Below are 21,020 nucleotides of genomic sequence, written 5' to 3'. Positions count from 1 at the left end.
TAGATACTACAGTTCAGATGCGCTTCCAAACAGCAGTATCACCACCCCTCCTTTAGAGTGCAGGCACTATACTTTCTGCCTCCAGGACTTAAGTCCAACTATCACAAAGTGTTACCTTTCCCATACTTCAACAGTTCATTAAGCCCTAAAATCCATTTGCCTCCACTCATATCTAACACATTCACACACACACCTGCTGGAAGTCCAAGCCCCTCGCACACAAAATCTCCTTTTTACCCCCTGTCCAACCTTTCTTAGGACGACTCCTATACCACCTTCCCTCCACAACTGATTTCTTCACCCTCCAAGGCATCCTATTTTGCACCATCCTCTCTAAATGTCCAAACCACCTCAGTCCTTCCTCAGCCCTCTGGAAAATACTCTTAATAACTCCATACCTCTTTATCTCCAAGCTATGAATTTTTTGGATAATATTTATACCACACTTTGCCCTCTGTCCTGGAGGGGCAGTGTGTGGAGCAAAATAAGTTGACTTGGAGGGTGTATAAATTTGTAGTGGAAGGGAGGAGGAGGAGGAGGAGGAGGAGGAGTAGGGGTTGTCCTAGAAAAAGATGGAGGGAGAGGGTAAAAAGAGGTTTTGTGTGCTAGGGGCCTGGACATGCAGCAGGCATGTGTGAGCGAGTTAGATAGGAGTGAATGGAGACGAATGGTTTTTGGGACCTGACGAGCTGTTGGAATGTGAGGAGGGTAATATTTTGTGAAGGGATTCAGGAAAACTGGTTAGCCAGACCTTAGTCCTGAAGGTGGGAAGTATAATGCCTGCACTTTAAAGGAGGGGGTTGGGATATTGGCTGCTTGGAGTGATATCTAAATTGTCATGTTTGGGCACCTCTGCAAAGACAGTGATTTTGTGTGAATGATGGTGAAAGTGTTTCTTTTTTTGGGTCACCCTGCCTCAGTTGAAGATGATTGATGTGTTGAAAAAAAAAGTTGTCCTCAGATATGACATCTTCATTGCCTCAAGCTGCCTCCTTGCTGCAACATTCACAACCCAAGTTTCACATCCATATAAGTGTTGGTACCACTATACACAGTACAGTGCCTGCACTCTGAAGGAGGGGTGCTAATGTTGCAGTTTAAAAACTGTAGTGTAAAGCACCCTTCTGGCAAGACAGTGATGGAGTGAATGATGGTGAAAGTTTTTCTTTTTCGGGCCACCCTGCCTTGGTGGGAATCGGCCAGTGTGATAATAAATAAAATAAAACCACTATACACCATACTTACCATGTACTCTCTGTAAACGTGTCTCTAAACAAGACATTGTCTCAAGGTTTCTATTCTGCCTTGGTTCTTTTATTTGCTTTTTGTATCCTGTACCTCCTACTATATTTTGTGATATGCATTTTCCTCTGATTGCAGGGATGAAAAGCACAACAGTTCATTAAAATTATTATGAGTGACTGAAAACATTTTCTTTGATTAAATTATTTGGCTGAGAGTTCCAGGTTTTTCTAGGTGTACCCAAGTTACAAAATATGTGAGATATTAAAGGCTTTCATATCAATAATGACTAGGACTAGGAATGTTATAGAATAGCCATTTGCTGAATTTCAGATGTTTTGTAATTTTTTTTTTTCAGTTTCGTACAGAGTTCTCTGAGGAGGTGAGCCAGCAGGTTGTTGCGAAGGTCACTGAGGCATTGCTTGATGTGAGAAGCACATCTCCTACTGTTGCTCAAGGAAACAGCATGGATTTACTAACTAGTAAGCTTGATATTTTTTTTTTTCAACAAGTCGGCCGTCTCCCACTGAGGCAGGGTGACCCAAAAAGAAAGAAAATCCCCAAAAAGAAAATACTTTCATCATCATTCAACACTTTCACCTCACTCACACATAATCACTGTTTTTGCAGAGGTGCTCAGAACACAACAGTTTAGAAGCATATACGTATAAAGATACACAACATATCCCTCCAAACTGCTAATATCCCAAAACCCCTCCTTTAGAGTGCAGGCATTGTACTTCCCATTTCCAGGACTCAAGTCCGGCTATATAAAAATAACCGGTTTCCCTGAATCCCTTCACTAAGTATTACCCTGCTTACACTCCAACAGATCGTCAGGTCCCAAATACCATTCGTGTCCATTCACTCCTATCGAACACGCTCATGCACGCCTGCGGGAAGTCCAAGCCCCTCGCCCACAAAACCTCCCTTACCCCTTCCAACCTTTTTGAGGATGACCCCTACCCCGCCTTCCTTCTCTTACAGATTTAAATGCTCTCCATGTCATTCTACTTTGATCCATTCTCTCTAAATGACCAAACCACCTCAACAACACCTCTTCAGCCCTCTGACTAATACTTTTATTAACTCCACACCTTCTCCTAATTTCCACACTCTGAATTTTCTGCATAATATTTACACCACACATTGCCCTTAGACAGGACATCTCCACTGCCTCCAACCGCCTCCTCGCTGCTGCATTCACAACCCAAGCTTCACACCTATATAAGAGTGTTGGTACTACTATACTTTCATACATTCCCTTCTTTGCCTCCATAGATAACATTTTTTGACTCCATATATACCTCAACACACCACTCACCTTTTTTCCTTCATCAATTCTATGATTAACCTCATCCTTCATAAATCCATCCGCTGACACGTCAACTCCCAAGTATCTGAAAACATTCACTTCTTCCATACTCCTCCTCCCCAATTTGATATCCAATTTTTCTTTAACTAAATCATTTGATACCCTCATCACCTTACTCTTTTCTATGTTCACTTTCAACTTTCTACCTTTACACACACTCCCAAACTCATCCACTAACCTTTGCAATTTTTCTTTAGAATCTCCCATAAGCACAGTATCATCAGCAAAAAGTAACTGCGTCAATTCCCATTTTGTATTTGATTTTCCATAATTTAATCCCACCCCTCTCCTGAACACCCTAGCATTTACTTCTTTTACAGCCCCATCTATAAATATATTAAACAACCATGGTGACATTACACATCCCTGTCTAAGACCTATTTTTACCGGGAAGTAGTCTCCCTCTCTTCTACACACCCTAACCTGAGCCTCACTATCCTTATAAAAACTCTTTACAGCATTTAGTAACTTACCACCTATTCCATATACTTGCAACATCTGCCACATTGCTCCTCTCTCCACTCTATCATATGCCTTTTCTAAATCCATAAATGCAATAAAAACTTACCTACCTTTATCTAAATACTGTTCACATATATACTTCAATGTAAACACTTGATCTACACATCCCCTACCCACTTTGAAACCTTCTTGCTCATCTGCAATCCTACATTCTGTCTTACCTCTAATTCTTTCAATAATAACCCTACCGTACACTTTTCCTGTTATACTCAATAAACTTATTCCTCTATAATTTTTACAATCTCTTTTGTCCCCCTTCCCTTTATATAAAGGGACTATTCATTCTCTCTGCCAATCCCTAGGTACCTTCCCCTCTTTCATACATTTATTAAACAAAAGTACCAACCACTCCAACACTATATCCCCCCCTGCTTTTAACATGTCTGTCATGATCCCATCAGTTCCAGCTGCTTTACCCCCTTTCATTCTACGTAATGCCTCGCGTACTTCCCCCACACTTACATTCTGCTCTTCTTCACTCCTAAAAGATGGTATACCTCCCTGGCCAGTGCATGGAATTACCGCCTCCCTTTCTTCCTCAACATTTGAAAGTTCCTCAAAATATTCTCGCCATCTACCTAATACCTCCCTCTCCCCATCTACTAACTCCCCTACTCTCTTTTTAACTGACAAATCCATACGTTCCCTAGGCTTTCTTAACTTAACTCACTCCAAAATTTTTTCTTATTTTCATTAAAATTTCTTGACAGTGCCTCTCCCACTCTATCATCTGCTCTCCTTTTGCACTCTCTCACCACTCTCCTCACCTTTCTTTTACTCTCCATATATTCTGCTCTTCTTATAACACTTCTGCTTTGTAAAAACCTCTCATAAGCTACCTTTTTCTCTTTTATCACACCCTTTACTTCATCATTCCACCAATCACTCCTCTTTCCTCCTGCCCCCACCCTCCTATAACCACAAACTTCTGCATATAATGATTTATTCTTCTCCATGAGAAAAGGCAGTGTGTGTTTTCTCCAAGTTTGTGTTGATGAGCCATGTATGAAAAATTTAGGATTTTTTCAAATAGTTATAAAGATGAGGACATCTATGGAGACAAAACTTGATTCATGGTGGCAAAAATGAGAATGCACCGGAGTATGGTGGTACCAACACGGGTATATAAATGTGAAGGAAGGAGTTAATGTGTTGTAGAGAGGAAGAGATTGGAGGTAGTGGAGATGTCATATTTGGAGCCAATGTGTGGTGTGAATATTATGCAGAGAATTCAGAGCTTGCGATTAAAAGGTGGAGTTGCCAGGAGCATTATTCAAAGGACTGAGGAGTTGTTGAGGTGGTTTGGGCATTTAGAGAGGATGGCACAAGGAGGGAAGGATGGGTAGTGGTCATCCTAGGACAGCTTGGAGGGAAGGAATGCAGAAGGTTTTGAATGCCAGGGGCTAGGACATCAAACAGACTTGTGTGACTGCATTAGATAGGAGTGAGTAGAAACAAATAGTAACATTTTTGAAGAGATTCATGGAAACTGGTTAGCTGGAGGTGGGAAATACAATGCCTGGACTGTGAAGGGTGAAGGAGGGGTGGGGATGCTGGAATTTGGATGGCCATCTAAACTGTGATGTCAGCAGGTTTCTGGCAGGGCAGTGATTGATTGGGTGACAGTAAAGATGTTTCCTCATTTGGGTTACCGTACATGTTTGGGAGATGGCTGGTGTGTTTAAAAAAGCTTGAATTATATAATTTTTTATTTTTAATTATTAAATTTTTTTTTTTAAGATGTTGGCTGTTTCCCACCGAGGCAGGGTTACCCAAAAATAAAGAAAAACCGAAAAAGAAAGAAAATTTCATCATCATTCGACACTTTCACCATCACTCATACATAATCATTGTCTTTGCAGAGGTGCTCAGATGCAAAATATACTTAGGTGTACTTGGATAGAATCCTGAGGTACCTTTCATTTTTAGTCAAAGATGATTAGACCATACGTTAGTTTCCGGCCTTTGACAAAAGCCATCTGTTCCTTGGTAATTTTCATGCATGTCAACCCTCTTAGATTAATTTCTTAATTGAGCTAGCCCTTAAGAAATTTTAGTTACTTTTTAAATAGGACAGCCAGTTTTCAAAATGTCTTGTTGTCATTAGTACCGAACAGTCTTAAGAAGGATGCATTGATGTTAATGTAGAGTTAATGTATTATGAACCATAGAGACCCAAAGAATTAAATACATTGGAAGGTCATAAGTCTGATTTTTCATTTATAGTGATCTAGGGGGGGAAAAGGCATAGTAATTCTGTACAAAATTTGTGAAAAAAACAATCAGCATATATGTTTTACTTCAGTAGTATTATCAGCAAGTTATACTTAGCGTGTTGAATTCCCCTATATGTGATTTAAGCCATAATTTTCTTTTTATAATTTGAAATTCCTTGATGGTCCTATATTTTCTAATGGTAAGGTGTACTTTCAGATAAGATGAGCTTCTGTCATTTAGATATTACAGGAAAACAGATGACCCCTCATCCAGGATGCTTTCCTAAAGATTCATTGGAGAATCAAGGACCCAGAGTGGTAGATACGGTAAAGACAAATCTGGACTCGTCATGCTGTGACCATAAATCAAAAGTAAAGGATAAAATGGAGGATCTTCATAGTATTTTACAAGACTCAAATTCTGAGGCACGAGTGAAGAAAAGTAAGGAAAAGGTTGAGGGGGCTGATACTGGAGCAAAACGTAAGAAGTTTGCCAGAGAGGAAGAGAAACTCTTCAGAAAACAAGAGAAGGTTGATGAACGACTCACCAAGTTGCAAGAGAAGCTGGTAGAACGACTTCACAAGAAGCAAGAAAAAGTTGAAGAGAAAATACTTAAAAAACAAGAAAAATTAACAGAAAAGATTTTAAAACAGCAAGAGAAAGTGGAGAAAAAGAAGTTGGTATCAAAGTGAGTGTAAGCACATTTAATAAATAAGTTGAAATCTCGAATAGGAAACACCTCATTGCCTGGTCTTTTATATTTTACTAGTTGTTTTGGATTTTGTTTACATTTTATCTGAAGTTTACTAACCCCTATTACTGTCCTATACATAGATTTACGTCATTGATGCCAGTGTCACTCGTGTAGAACTATGTTTTAACCCTTCCAGGGTCCAGAGGCCAAATTTCAAAGTGTGCACCAGGGTCCAAGAATTTAAAAAAAAAAAATTTTTTATTTTTTCTTATGAAATGGTAGGGAATCTTTTTCTGAAGGTAATAAAATAAAAAGTATGAAATTTGATGGAAAATTCACGAAATTATGCTCTTGTGAATTTTGACGTGTCAGCGATGTTTACGAATCGGTGCCTCTTCAAGGGGGGCTCCTTGGCGTGGTGAAGAGGCTCTTGGTCTGAGGAATTAGACCTGTCGGTCTACTTCCTCAGACCGAACCTAATTACCCCCCAATCCCCCGTTCCCTATCCCATCCTCCCCATCCTCCCCTTTTTTCTTTCCTCCTCCTCCTCCCCACCCCTCCCTTTTGCCCTTCCTTTTTGGCCTTTTTTTTTTTTTTTTTCCACAGGCATGCTAGTTCCTAGGTAGGGGAAAGGGTACCGGGGTCCATCCCATTCCGTTGAGGTTCTTGGCGGTGGCGTAGTTTGCCGTGGAATCTGGATTGCCTGGGGATGTCCTGATCCCTCTCCGGTATCCCGGAGGGTGGCTTTGGGTGTCTCTCGGGCGACGGGTGTATCTCTGGAAGCCACCTTTCGGATTCCGGGGGTGGTGGCCAAAGGAGGTATGCTTTGTGGTGGATTTCCAGCCGCCCTCTCTTTTGTCCACCGAGGTAGCTCGGCAGATGTGAGGTTGCTATCCCGGATTGCCGGTTTACTGGCATGATGGGTAGGGTATGGCACGGGTTCCATGCTGCATCTGCGCTACTTGTGGTGCTGAAGTCCTCTTGGGTGCGGAGGGAGATTTCTGGCCCTTTCATTCCTCCTAGGAACTATCCGTCCCCGGTCCCCCCTTTTTTTATTCTTTTTTTTATTTTTATTTTCTTTTCTTCTTTCTTTTTTTTTCTTAAAAACAAAAAGAAAGAAGTAACCTAACCATGGCAGCCCTAGTCCATGAACCTGCTACCCCCGGGCCCCTTCTTGATACCGCACCCCGTTCTGACCCCGCCTCGTCTTTGGACCACTCTTCGGACACTCCTCATGCCTCTGTACCTCTTGCCGGTGCTGTTTCCTCACCCGCTTCAGGTACTGAGGCCTCGACTGACTCCTTCGATTTATCTGACCTTCTCTCTCTTCTGACTATGCTTCCGGCCTCTCCCTCTACGGTGCGGCAATTTTTGACTCGCCGGCCCATTCCACGTCGGACCAACTCTGGTCCCACGCCTAAACGACAACAACAATTACCTGCTGATGATACTTCTCCACCTTCTCGTTCTTCTCAGAAAAGATCGACACGTCCTTCACTACCTTTCCACGCTCAGTTTCAGACTGCACAATGGACTAAATTCTTCACTTTACGACCGACTTCCTCTACTGCCTATGTTTCTGACCACAGTATTGGCAAGGCACTCCTACGCCATGTTGGTAAAGATATTTCTTTTTATGCTCTTAAGAGCGGTACGCGCATCGTCACCGTACAGAATACTACCCAGGCTCATGAGCTTTCTCGTCTTTCCCATATCGATACTGTTCCTGTAACTATTGAAAAGCATCATTCCCTCAATTCTTGTAGTGGTACCATCATTCTGCCCCATACCATAGTTCAACAAAATTTCCAGACATGTGGCACTGACATTCTTGAACAGCTGGAACTCCAAGATCTCCCAATCCTCAAGGTAGACACTTACGTTCTTCCTGCCCGCGGGCGGAGACGATACCCTAGCAATGTGGCTCGTTTAACTTTTGACAGCCGTGAACTCCCATCCTCAGTTTATGTAGCAGGACATCGGTTACAAGTTCGAAAGGTGATCCCTACACTGCAACAGTGTAGAAATTGCTGGCGATTTGGCCATCCAGCGAAATATTGCAGATCTATCGCCGAATGCCCGGTCTGTGGTGCCGATGACCATTCTAATACGTCTTGCAATCGCCCTCCCTCTTGCCTTAATTGTCATGAGGCTCACCCTTCGTACTCTCGCCGTTGTCAAGTCTACTTAAACGAGCGGGAAATCCGTTGCCTCAAAGAGGCAGAAGGTCTCCCTTATGCCATGGCAGTTTCTCATCTCCGCCTCTAAGGGAGACTACCTCGTGTTTCTTATTCCCGTGTTTCAAAACGTCCCCCCACTTCTGGTATCCCATCTTCTGCACCCACCTCTGTGGTTACCTCTCCCATAGTCACTCCTGTAGCTAATTCTTTTGCTGTCCTCGGCTCAGACGTCCCTACTTCAACGTCTCAGTCTGAGCTTGCTTCTTCGTGTTCTCTCTCACGAGCCTCAGTAGCGACGAGATCTCGTATGACACCTCCTCCCAGTCGTCCCTCTACTTCTCAAAAGTCAAAAAAAGGTCCGTTAACACCTCCTACCCATCTTCCACCTCCTCATTTTCCCTTCCCTGTCTCTGTACCTGGTTCTCCCCCTCTCACTGGCTCTGTTACAAGTGTAGAGGTTCACACTCCTCCTCGTACTGTACCTTCCTCCCCTGTTCCCTCCCAAGTTTCTTCCTCTTCGGCCACCTCCCAGGTTTCTGCCTCTTCTGTCCCCTTCCACGCTTCTCCAGTTCCCTCCACCCTTCCGTCCCCCCCTACCTTGGTACAGTCCATTACAGTTCCAATCTTTACTCATCCTCCCCCTACCATTTCCAATATTGTCTCCCATACGACGTCTCTGAATTCTGAAACACTTGAAGCAATCTCTGAATATATTGCAGAGACCAAACCATCAATGGACACTGATCCACCCTCCGCTCCTCTCTCCTCTACTCCATCTGCGCAACTCCTTTCTTCACAGCGCACCGTTCCTTCGCTGCTTGAACGTTTTCCACTGCCTCCGCATGTGGACTTTTCTAACCCCTCTAGTCCGTAGGAACCCTTGCCTGCGGATTTCAGGTATCTTTATCATTGCCAATCATGGCCTATTTACAGTGGAATATACGCAGCCTCAGGGGTAATCGGGGTGAGCTTCAGATGTTACTCTCCCAGTTTTCCCCTGTTGGTGTTTGCTTACAGGAACCAAAATTACACTCTGCTGTTATCTCTCCCATCTCAGGCTATAATTTATTGTATTCTTCAGATCCTTTTCCTGATGGGACCTTTAATGAAAGTGCCATTCTTCTACGCACTGATATTCCATACCATCAGCTATTTGTTCATACTTCGCTGCATTACACAGCAGCCCGTATCCACTTGCATAGGTGGTATACGCTCTGTTCCTTATATCTCTCTCCTTCTCGGGCATTATCTATTCCGGATATTGCCTTTCTTGTTTCGTCATTACCACCACCGATTCTGTTACTTGGTGATTTTAATGCCCACCATTTCCTCTGGGGGGTCTCACTGTGATTCCCGTGGCATTCAGTTAGAGGCTTTTCTTGCCACCCACCCCCTCCATGTTTTAAATACAGGTACTCACACCCATTTTGATCCTCGGACTCGCACTCTCTCTTGCATCGATCTCTCAGTCTGCTCTTCCTCCGCCACATTAGACTTCACTTGGTCTGTTCTTCCGGACTTACATGACAGCGATCATTTCCCAATCATTCTTACTTCCCCTTCATATTCACCACCTCTTCGCATCCCACGCTGGCAATTTGATCAGGCAAATTGGAACCTTTACTCACACCTAACTGTTTTTAGAGAGGTTCCTTCTTCGTCCTCCATCGATGAGCTTTTACAACTCTTCTCGTCCTCCGTTTTAACCGCAGCTTCTCATTCTATACCCCAAACTTCGGGCAGGCATTCTCAGAAATGCGTGCCTTGGTGGTCTCCTGCTTGTGCTCGTGCAGTACGTTCGAAACGCACTGCATGGGGCAGGTACCGGTACAATAGAACCACAGAGAGACTTCTTGAATTTAAGCAGAAGCATGCGATCGCTCGCCGTGTCATCCGTGACGCTAAACGCACTTGCTGGCGAGATTATGTCTCCACCATCACCTCTGCTTCCTCTATGAGGGCAGTCTGGAAAAAAGTACGAAAACTGAGTGGTAAATACTCTCCTGACCCGGCTCCTGTTCTGCGGGTTGCCGGTGTTGATATAGCAAACCCACTAGATGTTGCCAATGAAATTGGCAATCATCTGGTCCGTATTTCTCAGGGACTCCATCTATGCCCCTCATTTCTTTCCTCAAAAGTCTGCCAGAGAGTTAGCACCATTGGACTTTTCTTCTCTCAGAGAAGAACAGTATAATGTGCCTTTTACACTTCAAGAACTGGAGGCAACACACTCAGCTTGCCGATCATCGGCAGCTGGGCCCGACGACATTCATATTCGTATGCTACAACATTTACATCAGTCAGCCCTTGCAGTCCTATTACGCCTTTACAATCTTATTTGGTCACAAGGAGTTCTTCCACAGCTGTGGAAATCCGCCATTGTTCTCCCTTTCCGCAAACCAGGCACTACGGGGCATGAAACCTCCCACTATCGTCCCATTGCTCTTACCAGTGCAGTTTGCAAAGTGATGGAACGCCTAGTAAATAGACGTTTAGTGTGGTATTTAGAGACACACAACAGTCTCTCCACTCGTCAATATGGCTTTCGTAAGGGACGTTCTACCATAGACCCCTTACTACGCTTGGATACGTATGTTCATAATGCCTTTGCGAATAATCACTCGGTTATTGCCATATTTTTTGACCTTGAGAACGTATATGACACAACTTGGAGGTATAATATTTTAGCCCAAGCCCACTCTTTAGGCCTTCGAGGCAATATACCATCCTTCCTTAAAAACTTTTTAACTGACAGGCATTTCCGTGTTCGGGTTAATAATGTGCTCTCCCCGGACTTTATCCAAGCTGAAGGTGTCCCCCAGGGATGTGTTCTGAGCACAACACTTTTTCTCCTTGGTATTAATGATTTGGCCTCTAGTCTTCCATCAAATATTTGGTCATCACTCTATGTTGATGACTTCGCTATTGCCTGTGCAGGCGCTGACTGTCACCTTATTACAGTTTCTCTCCAGCATGCAGTCGACCATGTTTCCAATTGGGCCACCACACGTGGGTTTAAATTTTCCAGCACTAAAACCCACCAAATTACTTTCACTAGACGCTCTGTCATCTCCGATCATCCTTTGTACCTCTATGGCTCCCGTATCCCTGAACGTGATACAGTCAAGTTTCTGGGCCTCCTCTTTGATCGTAGGTTATCCTGGAAACCTCACATTACCTCTCTGAAGGCAACTTGCCACAGCCGGCTGAACCTCCTTAAAACCCTTGCTCATCTTTCATGGGGAGCTGATCATCGAACCCTCCTTCGCCTACATTCCACCCTTATCTTATCGAAACTTGATTATGGTGACCAGATCTATTCAGCGGCATCTCCTGCTACACTCTCTAGCCTTAACCCCATTCATCACCAAGGATTACGTTTATGCCTTGGTGCTTTTCGCTCTTCCCCTGTCGAGAGCCTCTATGCAGAAGCGAACGTTCCATCCTTATCCGATCGCCGTGATGCCCATTGCCTTCGCTACTATGTACGCTCTCATGATCTCCGCAATCCTTCCATTTATAGAATGGTCACTGATATTAGTAGACATTCTTTATTTGTTCGCCGCCGCTGTTTACTCCGTCCCTTCGCTCTTTGCCTTCATTCGCTCTTGTCTTCTCTTCAATTACCACCTTTCTATGTACATGTAGCATCTCACTTTTCCCTACCCCCCTGGGAAGTTCCAGCTGTTCGAGTCTGTTCTTTCTCTCTCCCTTGCTCGAAAGCCCAACTGTCTACGGTCGCTTCCCGCTCTCATTTTCTTGACCACTTTCACTCTCATTCTCATGCCATTGCTGTGTACACAGATGGCTCTAAGTCTTCTGACGGCGTAGGATTCGCAGCAGTGTTTCCGGACAGCGTCGTACAAGGGCATTTACTATCTTCGGCTAGTATTTTTACTGCTGAATTGTATGCCATCCTTACAGCACTTATCCGTATTGCATCTATGCCTGTGTCATCATTTGTGGTTGTCTCAGACTCCCTTAGTGCTTTACAGGCAATACAGAAATTTGATACACCTCACCCCTTAGTCCTCCGTATCCAACTTTGGCTACGCCGCATCTTTACCAAGCATAAAGATATTGTTTTTTGTTGGGTCCCTGGTCATGTTGACGTACAGGGCAATGAACAGGCAGACACTGCTGTGCGGTCAGCAGTACATGACCTACCAGTTTCACGTAGAGGTATTCCATTTACGGACTATTTTGCTGCAATATCTTCCCAACTTCACACCCATTGGCAACAACGTTGGTGTACTATGCTCGGCAACAAACTTCAATCTATTAAACCGAGTATAGGTTACTGGCCGTCTTCTTATCACCAGTGTCGAGGTTGGGAGACTACTCTCTCCCATCTTCGCATTGGCCATACTCGTCTTACTCATGGATATCTCATGGAGAGGCGCCCTGCTCCTCTCTGTGAGAATTGCCAAGTTCCATTATCAATCAGCCACATTCTGTTGGACTGCCCACTTTATCAACGAGCACGCAGAATTTACCTCCGTCGTCGTCTTCGCTCTGCTGCTCTCTCTTTACCTTCCCTTCTCGCTGATGGACCCACCTTTCATCCAGACTCTCTCATTGACTTTTTGACAACAACTGACTTACTTCACAAATTCTGATACCTTCAGCCACTTCAATCTCTTGCTACCCCCTACCCCCGTACTATCCCCTGCCCCGCTGTTTTCTGTAACCTATTGATCATCCCTCCTCCCTTCTGCCATCCAATATCCTCGCTTCCTTCCCTACCCTGCAGCGCTGTATAGCCCTTGTGGCTTAGCGCTTCTTTTTGATTATAATAATAATAATACGAATCAGCGATTTTGCCGACTTTGACTCCCATTTTAGGTCAATTACATTATTCCAGTCGACCAAATTCTTAGCTATTTCACTAGTATTACTTCTGTTCTATCGATTGAGCACAAGAAATCACCAAGTCAACTGTTTCAGCTACAAAATAAAGTGATCGGAAATTGGTAATTTGGCCAATTTAACACAAAGTTCAAAATATTCCAATTTCAAAATAGGGTCCAGAATAAACAATGCAGGTATTCCTGGCACTAAACTAACATTTCCTCTGTTCATTAGTTATGTTTTGAGGCTTTACAAATGAATTCCATTTTAATTTTTTATTCACAATGAATTTTTATTCAAACCAAAAAATAGAAGATTTACTGTTATGCAATATTGTAATAAATGTATAAATATCATCATCACATTTGTGAATGTATATTAGACCCACCAGCTGGTGTGTATTAGACGTGTGAGGTCGTTTGTTTACTCTTGAACATCGGCAAAAATTTAACATTTCCGCTATTTTGAGGTCAGTTTCAAGCCATTTCCAGTGCTAAAATCAATCAAAATCATTTCTAGTTCTGTAATATGTCTTCCATTCTATCAAATGAGACCAAGAAATCGCAAATACAACTATAAAAAAAACATACGAAAAAACACTGCAAAGTCGCTGTTTTAACCCTTAAACTGTCCAAACGTAGATCTACTCTTTTTCAACATTTGAAAGTATGTCAAAAATGTAGACTTTTTTTTTTTTTCTACATTTGAAAACTTATAAAAAAAACTTGGAACTACATTTTTTTTTTGTTATATTTGAAAATATGTAAAAAACATAGATCTACTTTTGGAGCACTACGCATGTGAACGTAGATCTGTTTGGACAGTTTAAGGGTTAATTGAAAATCACGATCTCAGTTTTTTTCTCTCATTATACATTGTGTGCTGCAGGATTTGTTTTATGTGGTGCACACATACCACATATATGTATTCTCTCATATCTAGGCCCAAATTTACCACTCACAGCTTATCAGAGTGAACTGGGCTCATGGCGTAGATCTACGGTTTGGACCCTGAACGTAAAGCCGTAGATCTACGGCACGGACCCTGAAAGGGTTAAATACAACTCCCCTAGATATGCTGTGAGCAATAAATTTTGGCCTAGAAATGAGAGAATGGGTCTTTGCGGTAAAACTGTATGGTGTAAAAAATTCTATCACATGTAGTGCATGATGGGGAAAAACAAACCTTTGTTGAGTTTAAAACAGCAACTTTGAGGTGTTTTCTAGCATGTTTCTTTTATGGTTTTATTGGCTGTTTCTTGATATAATTTGATAGAATGAAAGCCATACTATGAAATAGAGATGATTTTAGTTGGTTTCAGACTGGAAGTACTGTAGCGTTAAATAGGGCTGTAATTGGCAGAAATATTAAGTTTTTGCAATTTTTCTTGAGGAAGGTAATTGGTAATAGAGTTGTGGATGAGTGGAACAAACTCCCGAGTACTGTCCTAGAAGCTAAAATGTTGTGTAGTTTTAAAAATAGGTTAGATAAGTACATGGGTGGGTGTGAGTTGGACCTGACTAGCTTGTGCTACTAGGTCTGATGCTGTGCTCTTTTCTTAAGTGGATGTGACCTGACTGGGTGGGTCATTGATTTAAGCCCGCAGGTGACATGGACCTGCCTCACATGGGCCAGTAGGCCTGCTGCAGTGTTCCTTCTTATGTTCTTAAGTTTTGGGCCTACCCTGTCTGTCTGATGTGTTTTTGCTAGGTCTGCATCAATTATTGGGGCAGTCTACACTATGTTGCAGTCATTCTTGGTTATATTTTATTATCCAAGAAGATAAAAATTGGATTTTTTTTTGTGTGTGACGGATACATAATGGGGACCAAGTGTTAAACAGGAGATGCCTGGGGACATCATTAATGAACAGAAGAAAGGTTTTTTAAATGGTTGGAATGCTTACGGTGTTTATTTTGGATTTTGTGTGTGTGTGTGTGTGTGTGTGTGTGTGTGTGTGTGTGTGTGTGTGTGTGTGTGTGTGTGTGTGTGTGTGTGTGTGTGTGTGTGAGTGAGTAAGTAAGTAAGTAAGTAAGTGAGTAAGTAAGTGAGTGAGTGAGTGAGTGAGTAAGTGAGTGAGTAAGTAAGTAAAGTAAGTAAAGTAAGTAAAATTAGCCAAATTACTGACTTCTGGATTAAATTGCTAATGCACAAATTGCGCCCAGTCCACCAACTTTGCGCCTGTGTAATTCTGTAAGTTTTCCATCAAATTTCACATTTTTGCTGTCATTACCTCTAGAAAAAGGTTCTCTACATTTTCAGAGGATAATTTTTTTTAAAACTCATAAACCCAAACATGGATGTTTGTCAGTGGAAAGTTTTAAGGTGTCCCAAACTGTAAATTACTAATTTTGTGTGTGTGTGTGTGTGTGTGTGTGTGTGTGTGTGTGTGTGTGTGTGTGTGTGTGTGTGTGTGTGTGTGTGTGTGTGTGTGTGTGTGTGTGTGTGAGAGTGTGAGAGTGTGAGAGTGTGAGAGTGTGAGAGTGTGAGAGTGTGAGAGTGTGAGAGTGTGAGAGTGTGAGAGTGTGAGAGTGTGAGAGTGAGAGAGTGAGAGAGTGAGAGAGTGAGAGAGTGAGAGAGTGAGAGAGTGAGAGAGTGAGAGAGTGAGAGAGTGAGAGAGTCAGTCAGTCAGTCAGTCAGTCAGTCAGTCAGTCAGTCAGTCAGTCAGTCAGTCAGTCAGTCAGTCAGTCAGTCAGTCAGTCAGTCAGTCAGTCAGTCAGTCAGTCAGTCAGTCAGTCAGTCAGTCAGTCAGTCAGTCAGTCAGTCAGTCAGTCAGTCAGTCAGTCAGTCAGTCAGTCAGTCAGTCAGTCAGTCAGTCAGTCAGTCAGTCAGTCAGTCAGTCAGTCAGTCAGTCAGTCAGTCAGTCAGTCAGTCAGTCAGTCAGTCAGTCAGTCAGTCAGTCAGTCAGTCAGTCAGTCAGTCAGTCAGTCAGTCAGTCAGTCAGTCAGTCAGTCAGTCAGTCAGTCAGTCAGTCAGTCAGTCAGTCAGTCAGTCAGTCAGTCAGTCAGTCAGTCAGTCAGTCAGTCAGTCAGTCAGTCAGTCAGTCAGTCAGTCAGTCAGTCAGTCAGTCAGTCAGTCAGTCAGTCAGTCAGTCAGTCAGTCAGTCAGTCAGTCAGTCAGTCAGTCAGTCAGTCAGTCAGTCAGTCAGTCAGTCAGTCAGTCAGTCAGTCAGTCAGTCAGTCAGTCAGTCAGTCAGTCAGTCAGTCAGTCAGTCAGTCAGTCAGTCAGTCAGTCAGTCAGTCAGTCAGTCAGTCAGTCAGTCAGTCAGTCAGTCAGTCAGTCAGTCAGTCAGTCAGTCAGTCAGTCAGTCAGTCAGTCAGTCAGTCAGTCAGTCAGTCAGTCAGTCAGTCAGTCAGTCAGTCAGTCAGTCAGTCAGTCAGTCAGTCAGTCAGTCAGTCAGTCAGTCAGTCAGTCAGTCAGTCAGTCAGTCAGTCAGTCAGTCAGTCAGTCAGTCAGTCAGTCAGTCAGTCAGTCAGTCAGTCAGTCAGTCAGTCAGTCAGTCAGTCAGTCAGTCTCAGTCAGTCTCAGTCAGTCAGGCAGTCAGTCAGTCAGTCAGTGAAGTAAGCAAGTAAAATTAGCCAAATTACTGACTTCCGGGTTAAATTGCTGATGCACAAATTGCGCCCAGTCCACCAACTTTGCGCCTGTGTAATTCTGTAAGTTTTCCATCAAATTTCACATTTTTGCTGTCATTACCTCTAGAAAAAAGGTTCTCTACATTTTCAGAGGATAATTTTTTTTAAAACTCATAAGCCCAAACATGGATGTTTGTCAGTGGAAAGTTTTAAGGTGTCCCAAACTGTAAATTACTAATTTTTCTGCCTTAATGGCCACCTGCCGAAGCAGGGTGACCCAAAGAAGGAATCACAGTCTCTGTCATTCATTCATTTGCTATCTTGCCAGGAGTGTGGTGATATTTACTTGTAAATTCTCTATCACAGACTGTGACGTGTCATTCAGAATTTACTTTCATTGAGTAAAGTTTAATTCACCTGTTTTGGATTAAATCTGTACTTATGTTAAGACCAGCTTTTTTTTTTATTAAGCAACTTTGAACAATTCAGGTGTTTTCCTACCTACCTTTTTTCAGTAGTAGTAGTAGTAGTAGTTTTTTTTTTTTTTTTTTTTTTTTTTTTTTTTTTTTTTTTTTTTTTTTTTTTTTTTTTTTTTGTGATATTGTAACTGATTATACTATAAATTATGTGAGTAACATGATGGAGAGGAGTAGTATGGAAGAAGTGAATGTTTTCAGATATTTTGGAGTTGACGTGTCAGCAGATGGATTTATGAAGGATGAAGTTAATCATAGAATTGATGAAGGAAAAAAGGTAAGTGGTGCATTGAGGTATGTGTGGAGACAAAAGACGTTATCTATGGAGGCAAAGAAGGGAATGTATGAAAGTATAGTGGTACCAGCACTATGGGTGTGAAGCTTGGGTTGTAAATGCTGCAGCGAGGAGACAGTTGGAGGCAGTGGAGGTGTCATGTCTAAGGGCAGTATGTGGTGTAAATATTATGCAGAAAATTCAGTGTGGAAATTAGAAGGTGTGGAGTTAATAAGTGTTAGTCAGAGGGCTGAAGAAGGGTTGTTTAGGTGGTTTGGTAATTTAGAGAGAATGGATCAAAGTAGAATGACATGGAGAGCGTATAAATCTGTAGGAGAAGGAAGACGGGGTAGGGGTCGTCCTTGAAAAGGTTGGAGGAAGAGGGTAAAGGAGGTTTTGTGGGCGAAGGGCTTGGACTTCCATCAAGCATGCGTGAGCTTGTTAGATAGGAGTGAATGGATATGAATGGTATTTGGGATCTGACGAGCTGTTGGAGTGTGAGCAGGGTAATATTTAGTGAAGGGATTCAGGGAAACCGGTTATTTTTATATAGCCAGACTTGAGTCCTGGAAATGGGAAGTACAATGCCTGCGCTTTAAAGGAGGGGTTTGGGATGTTGGCAGTTTGGAGGGATATGTTGTGTATCTTTATATGAATATGCTTTTAAACTGTTGTATTCTGTGCACCTCTGCAAAAACAGTGATTATGTGTGAATGAGGTGAAAGTGTTGAATGATGAAAGTATTTTCTTTTTGGGGATTTTCTTTCTTTTTGGGTCATCTTGCCTCGGTGGTAGAAAGCCGACTTGTTAAAAAAAAAAATGATGCTACTGAGGGTATAATTCAGAAGGCTATGGATGGTTGTTGAAGTGGTATGGGCACATAGAGAGGGGTTAGAGAAGAATAGGTTGATGAGGGGGGTATATAAATCTTGAGTGGAAGGAAGGAAGGGGTGAGGATCGTCACTGGAATGGTTCAAGTGAGGGTGTAAAAGGGATTTTGAGCATTAAAGGTTTGAGCATCAAGCAGTCTTGAGTGAGATTGTTAGTGAATGGAGACAAGTGGTGTTTAATGGACATGCTGTAGGGATTCAGGGAAATCAGGTAGACTGATTTTAATCCTGAAAGAGGGAAGGGCAGTGTCTGCACTCTGAAGACGGGTGGGGATGTTGTAGTTGGAGGTTAATTTGATTGTGATGCCAGCACACTTCTGGAAAGACAGCAGTTGAATGAATGATGGTGAATGTATTTTCTTCTTTGGGTGGGAGATGGCCATTGAATTAATTTTTTTATACATATTGTATTGATATTGCAGGTATGCTGATGAGATGGATAAGGCCAGCCGGACCCAAGAGAAGGTTTTGGCTAAGATGGAAGGGCTCAGGAAGAAACAGGCATGTTCTCCAGAGGAATTCAACAAATTGCGTAAAATGGTGAACAAGCATCACAGAGTTATCGCAGCAGAGCATCGACAGCAGAGACGCAACGATCGTAAAACTGGCAACTGGAAAGCTGGGAAGTCAAAAAAACTCAGCATTGATAACATGGTATTCTCGCTTTTCTTGTTTAAAATATCTTAAAGTACTAATGACATGTATCCAAAGGAATTTTTTTCTCATCTCCACAGCTGTTTCCCACCAAGGTAGGGGTGACCAAGAGAAGAATACTTTGTTAAGTTATATGTATGTGGAACATTTAGAAATTGAAAATACTCAAATACTTGTGGAAATAGTGTATTTATTCATTCAGTTTCAGTTACTATTCTTTTTATTGCATTTTGTGTAGGTTTAGTATCTTTGGAATACATGATAATTTGTTAGGCATATATATTAGTGAATGTCTCTTCATTTTTCAGGGGTTCCCTGTGGATGCATCTCTCTTACATGCAGCACTACAGGAGTTGGAAGCCTTGGCTGAGGACTCTCCTACTGAGGGTAGTGGAGGTGGTACCACTCGTGGTTATGATGCTCTCTATCTTAAAGACATTACCTATCCTGATGGCTCTGAAGTGCTACCTGGAAAAGAGTTTGTTAAGACGTGGCGGGTTGTTAACTCAGGAGTGATGCCCTGGAATGATAAAGTAAGATTTTGGTTTAGGTTCACATAGTGTTTTATCTAGCTGTTGCATTTGTCTTTCTTTGCTCTGATGTTGAATTTAATGTATATTCGGATTTAATGTATATACTGTACAGATATTTTTTTCTTTTTTTTACAATGCCTATCTCCCACTTGGGCAGGTCGATCCAAACAAGAAAAAACTCTTTCATAAAGTACGTACATAGATTTCAGCTCCATAACTCCATAACAAAGAAATTTAAATAGACCCTTATGATATTTAATTCAGTTTTTTAGTATGCAGATAACTCTTGTTTAAAATGGTAGTTACACTCCTGAAACCTGAATGTAAATATAAAAATTACTTAAAATGAACTGAGCCAAGGTAGATGGTTATAGATTGTAAATTGAGATGGATGTTCATGGACCTTAGGCTATGGTGGATAGCCGAGGCTCTTGAACTGATGTTGATTCAGAGTTGTTATTAGATAATAGTTGTACTGGAGTGCTCGAGTATTCTGTAATGCGTCTCTGATAATAAGGCATCATCAGCTACTTCAGAGCAGTGATACACAAAACCTAAATAATGACTTACTTATTAATTACCTTATTTAAGTAAAGCCTGGAAGAAGCTAGTGTTTGACTCAGTTTACCATTTATTCCTTCCAAAGAAAATGGCTATGGATTTTTTTCCAGAGAAATTGTGCAAAGCTAATATATTACCAGTGTCTGTTATAATTTTAATACACAATCTTTTCAGTTTAAAATAGGCTAAAAAGTAACAAGTATCCAAGATAAGATGGGGTGATAGAGATTGAAAATTAATTGTGTAATGAAAATTGTGTAACACAGCTAAATAAAATATTGAACACACATGCATGGAGAGGTGGCAGTGTGCCATATTTTCCCCTAAATATATGTTGTGCTAAATGAAGGTTATGGCATTCTCATTGAAATTATTTATGTTGCAAATTTTCAATGGTGTTATGTCGAAAATATGTTAAAAGATTGTGTGTATAATGAGGGTCTCCTGTACATAAAAACTAGATTGAAAGATATGGCAGAAATCTCAAGTTGGATGTTTAATTTGTAATGCTTTTATTTCAGACAATATTATGTAAGTGGACTCAAGTGCGATTCCGTGGCTCGCCTGCAGGCTGGAAATTAAAGCCGTCCCTCAAGAAAGTGGTATGCCCCCCACTGCAACCTGGGCAAGAAGGCGACATTTCGATAACTTTTACAGCACCAAGTAAGTCATGAAGACTTGTTACCATAAACAATATTACAGGGTATATGAATTAAAATAACAGAATATTAACTTATAATGTAAATATGCTATCTTAAAATTTCGTTGCTCTCCACATTCATTGTACTTTTTTTTTTAACAGCTAGAGTAATGCTTAAACCCTTTGTTGATAACTAATATTGCTTATATTTTCCTAATTACAGATAAACCTAAGACAATAGCAAAATAAACTGATTCTGTGGTGCAGTAAAGTTTGTATTGTACTAGGGAGTGAGAGATCTGCTCGTTACCCTCTCATAGAGCACTTTAACACTTG

At 41.9% G+C, this 21,020-nt stretch overlaps 1 protein-coding gene across 5 annotated transcripts in view; it reads left to right on the top strand.

The window, feature by feature from the left end:
• The window catches only part of LOC128687371 (next to BRCA1 gene 1 protein), a 60,991-nt gene that overhangs the window by 18,450 nt on the left and 21,521 nt on the right, over window positions 1–21,020 (top strand). For all 5 annotated transcript variants that reach the window (XM_053774809.2, XM_053774808.2, XM_053774806.2 and 2 more), the window contains exons 6-10: window positions 1,601–1,724; window positions 5,573–6,044; window positions 18,719–18,950; window positions 19,259–19,483; window positions 20,566–20,707. In XM_053774809.2, the coding sequence (XP_053630784.2) occupies window positions 1,601–1,724; window positions 5,573–6,044; window positions 18,719–18,950; window positions 19,259–19,483; window positions 20,566–20,707 (1,195 nt within the window). The remainder of the gene's footprint in view (window positions 1–1,600; window positions 1,725–5,572; window positions 6,045–18,718; window positions 18,951–19,258; window positions 19,484–20,565; window positions 20,708–21,020) is intronic.

Source organism: Cherax quadricarinatus, chromosome 40 (genome assembly GCF_038502225.1).
Source record: "Cherax quadricarinatus isolate ZL_2023a chromosome 40, ASM3850222v1, whole genome shotgun sequence".
NCBI lineage: Eukaryota > Metazoa > Arthropoda > Malacostraca > Decapoda > Parastacidae > Cherax > Cherax quadricarinatus.
Note: the sequence above shows the minus strand (reverse complement) of the source record. Positions and strands in the feature narration are given on the sequence as shown.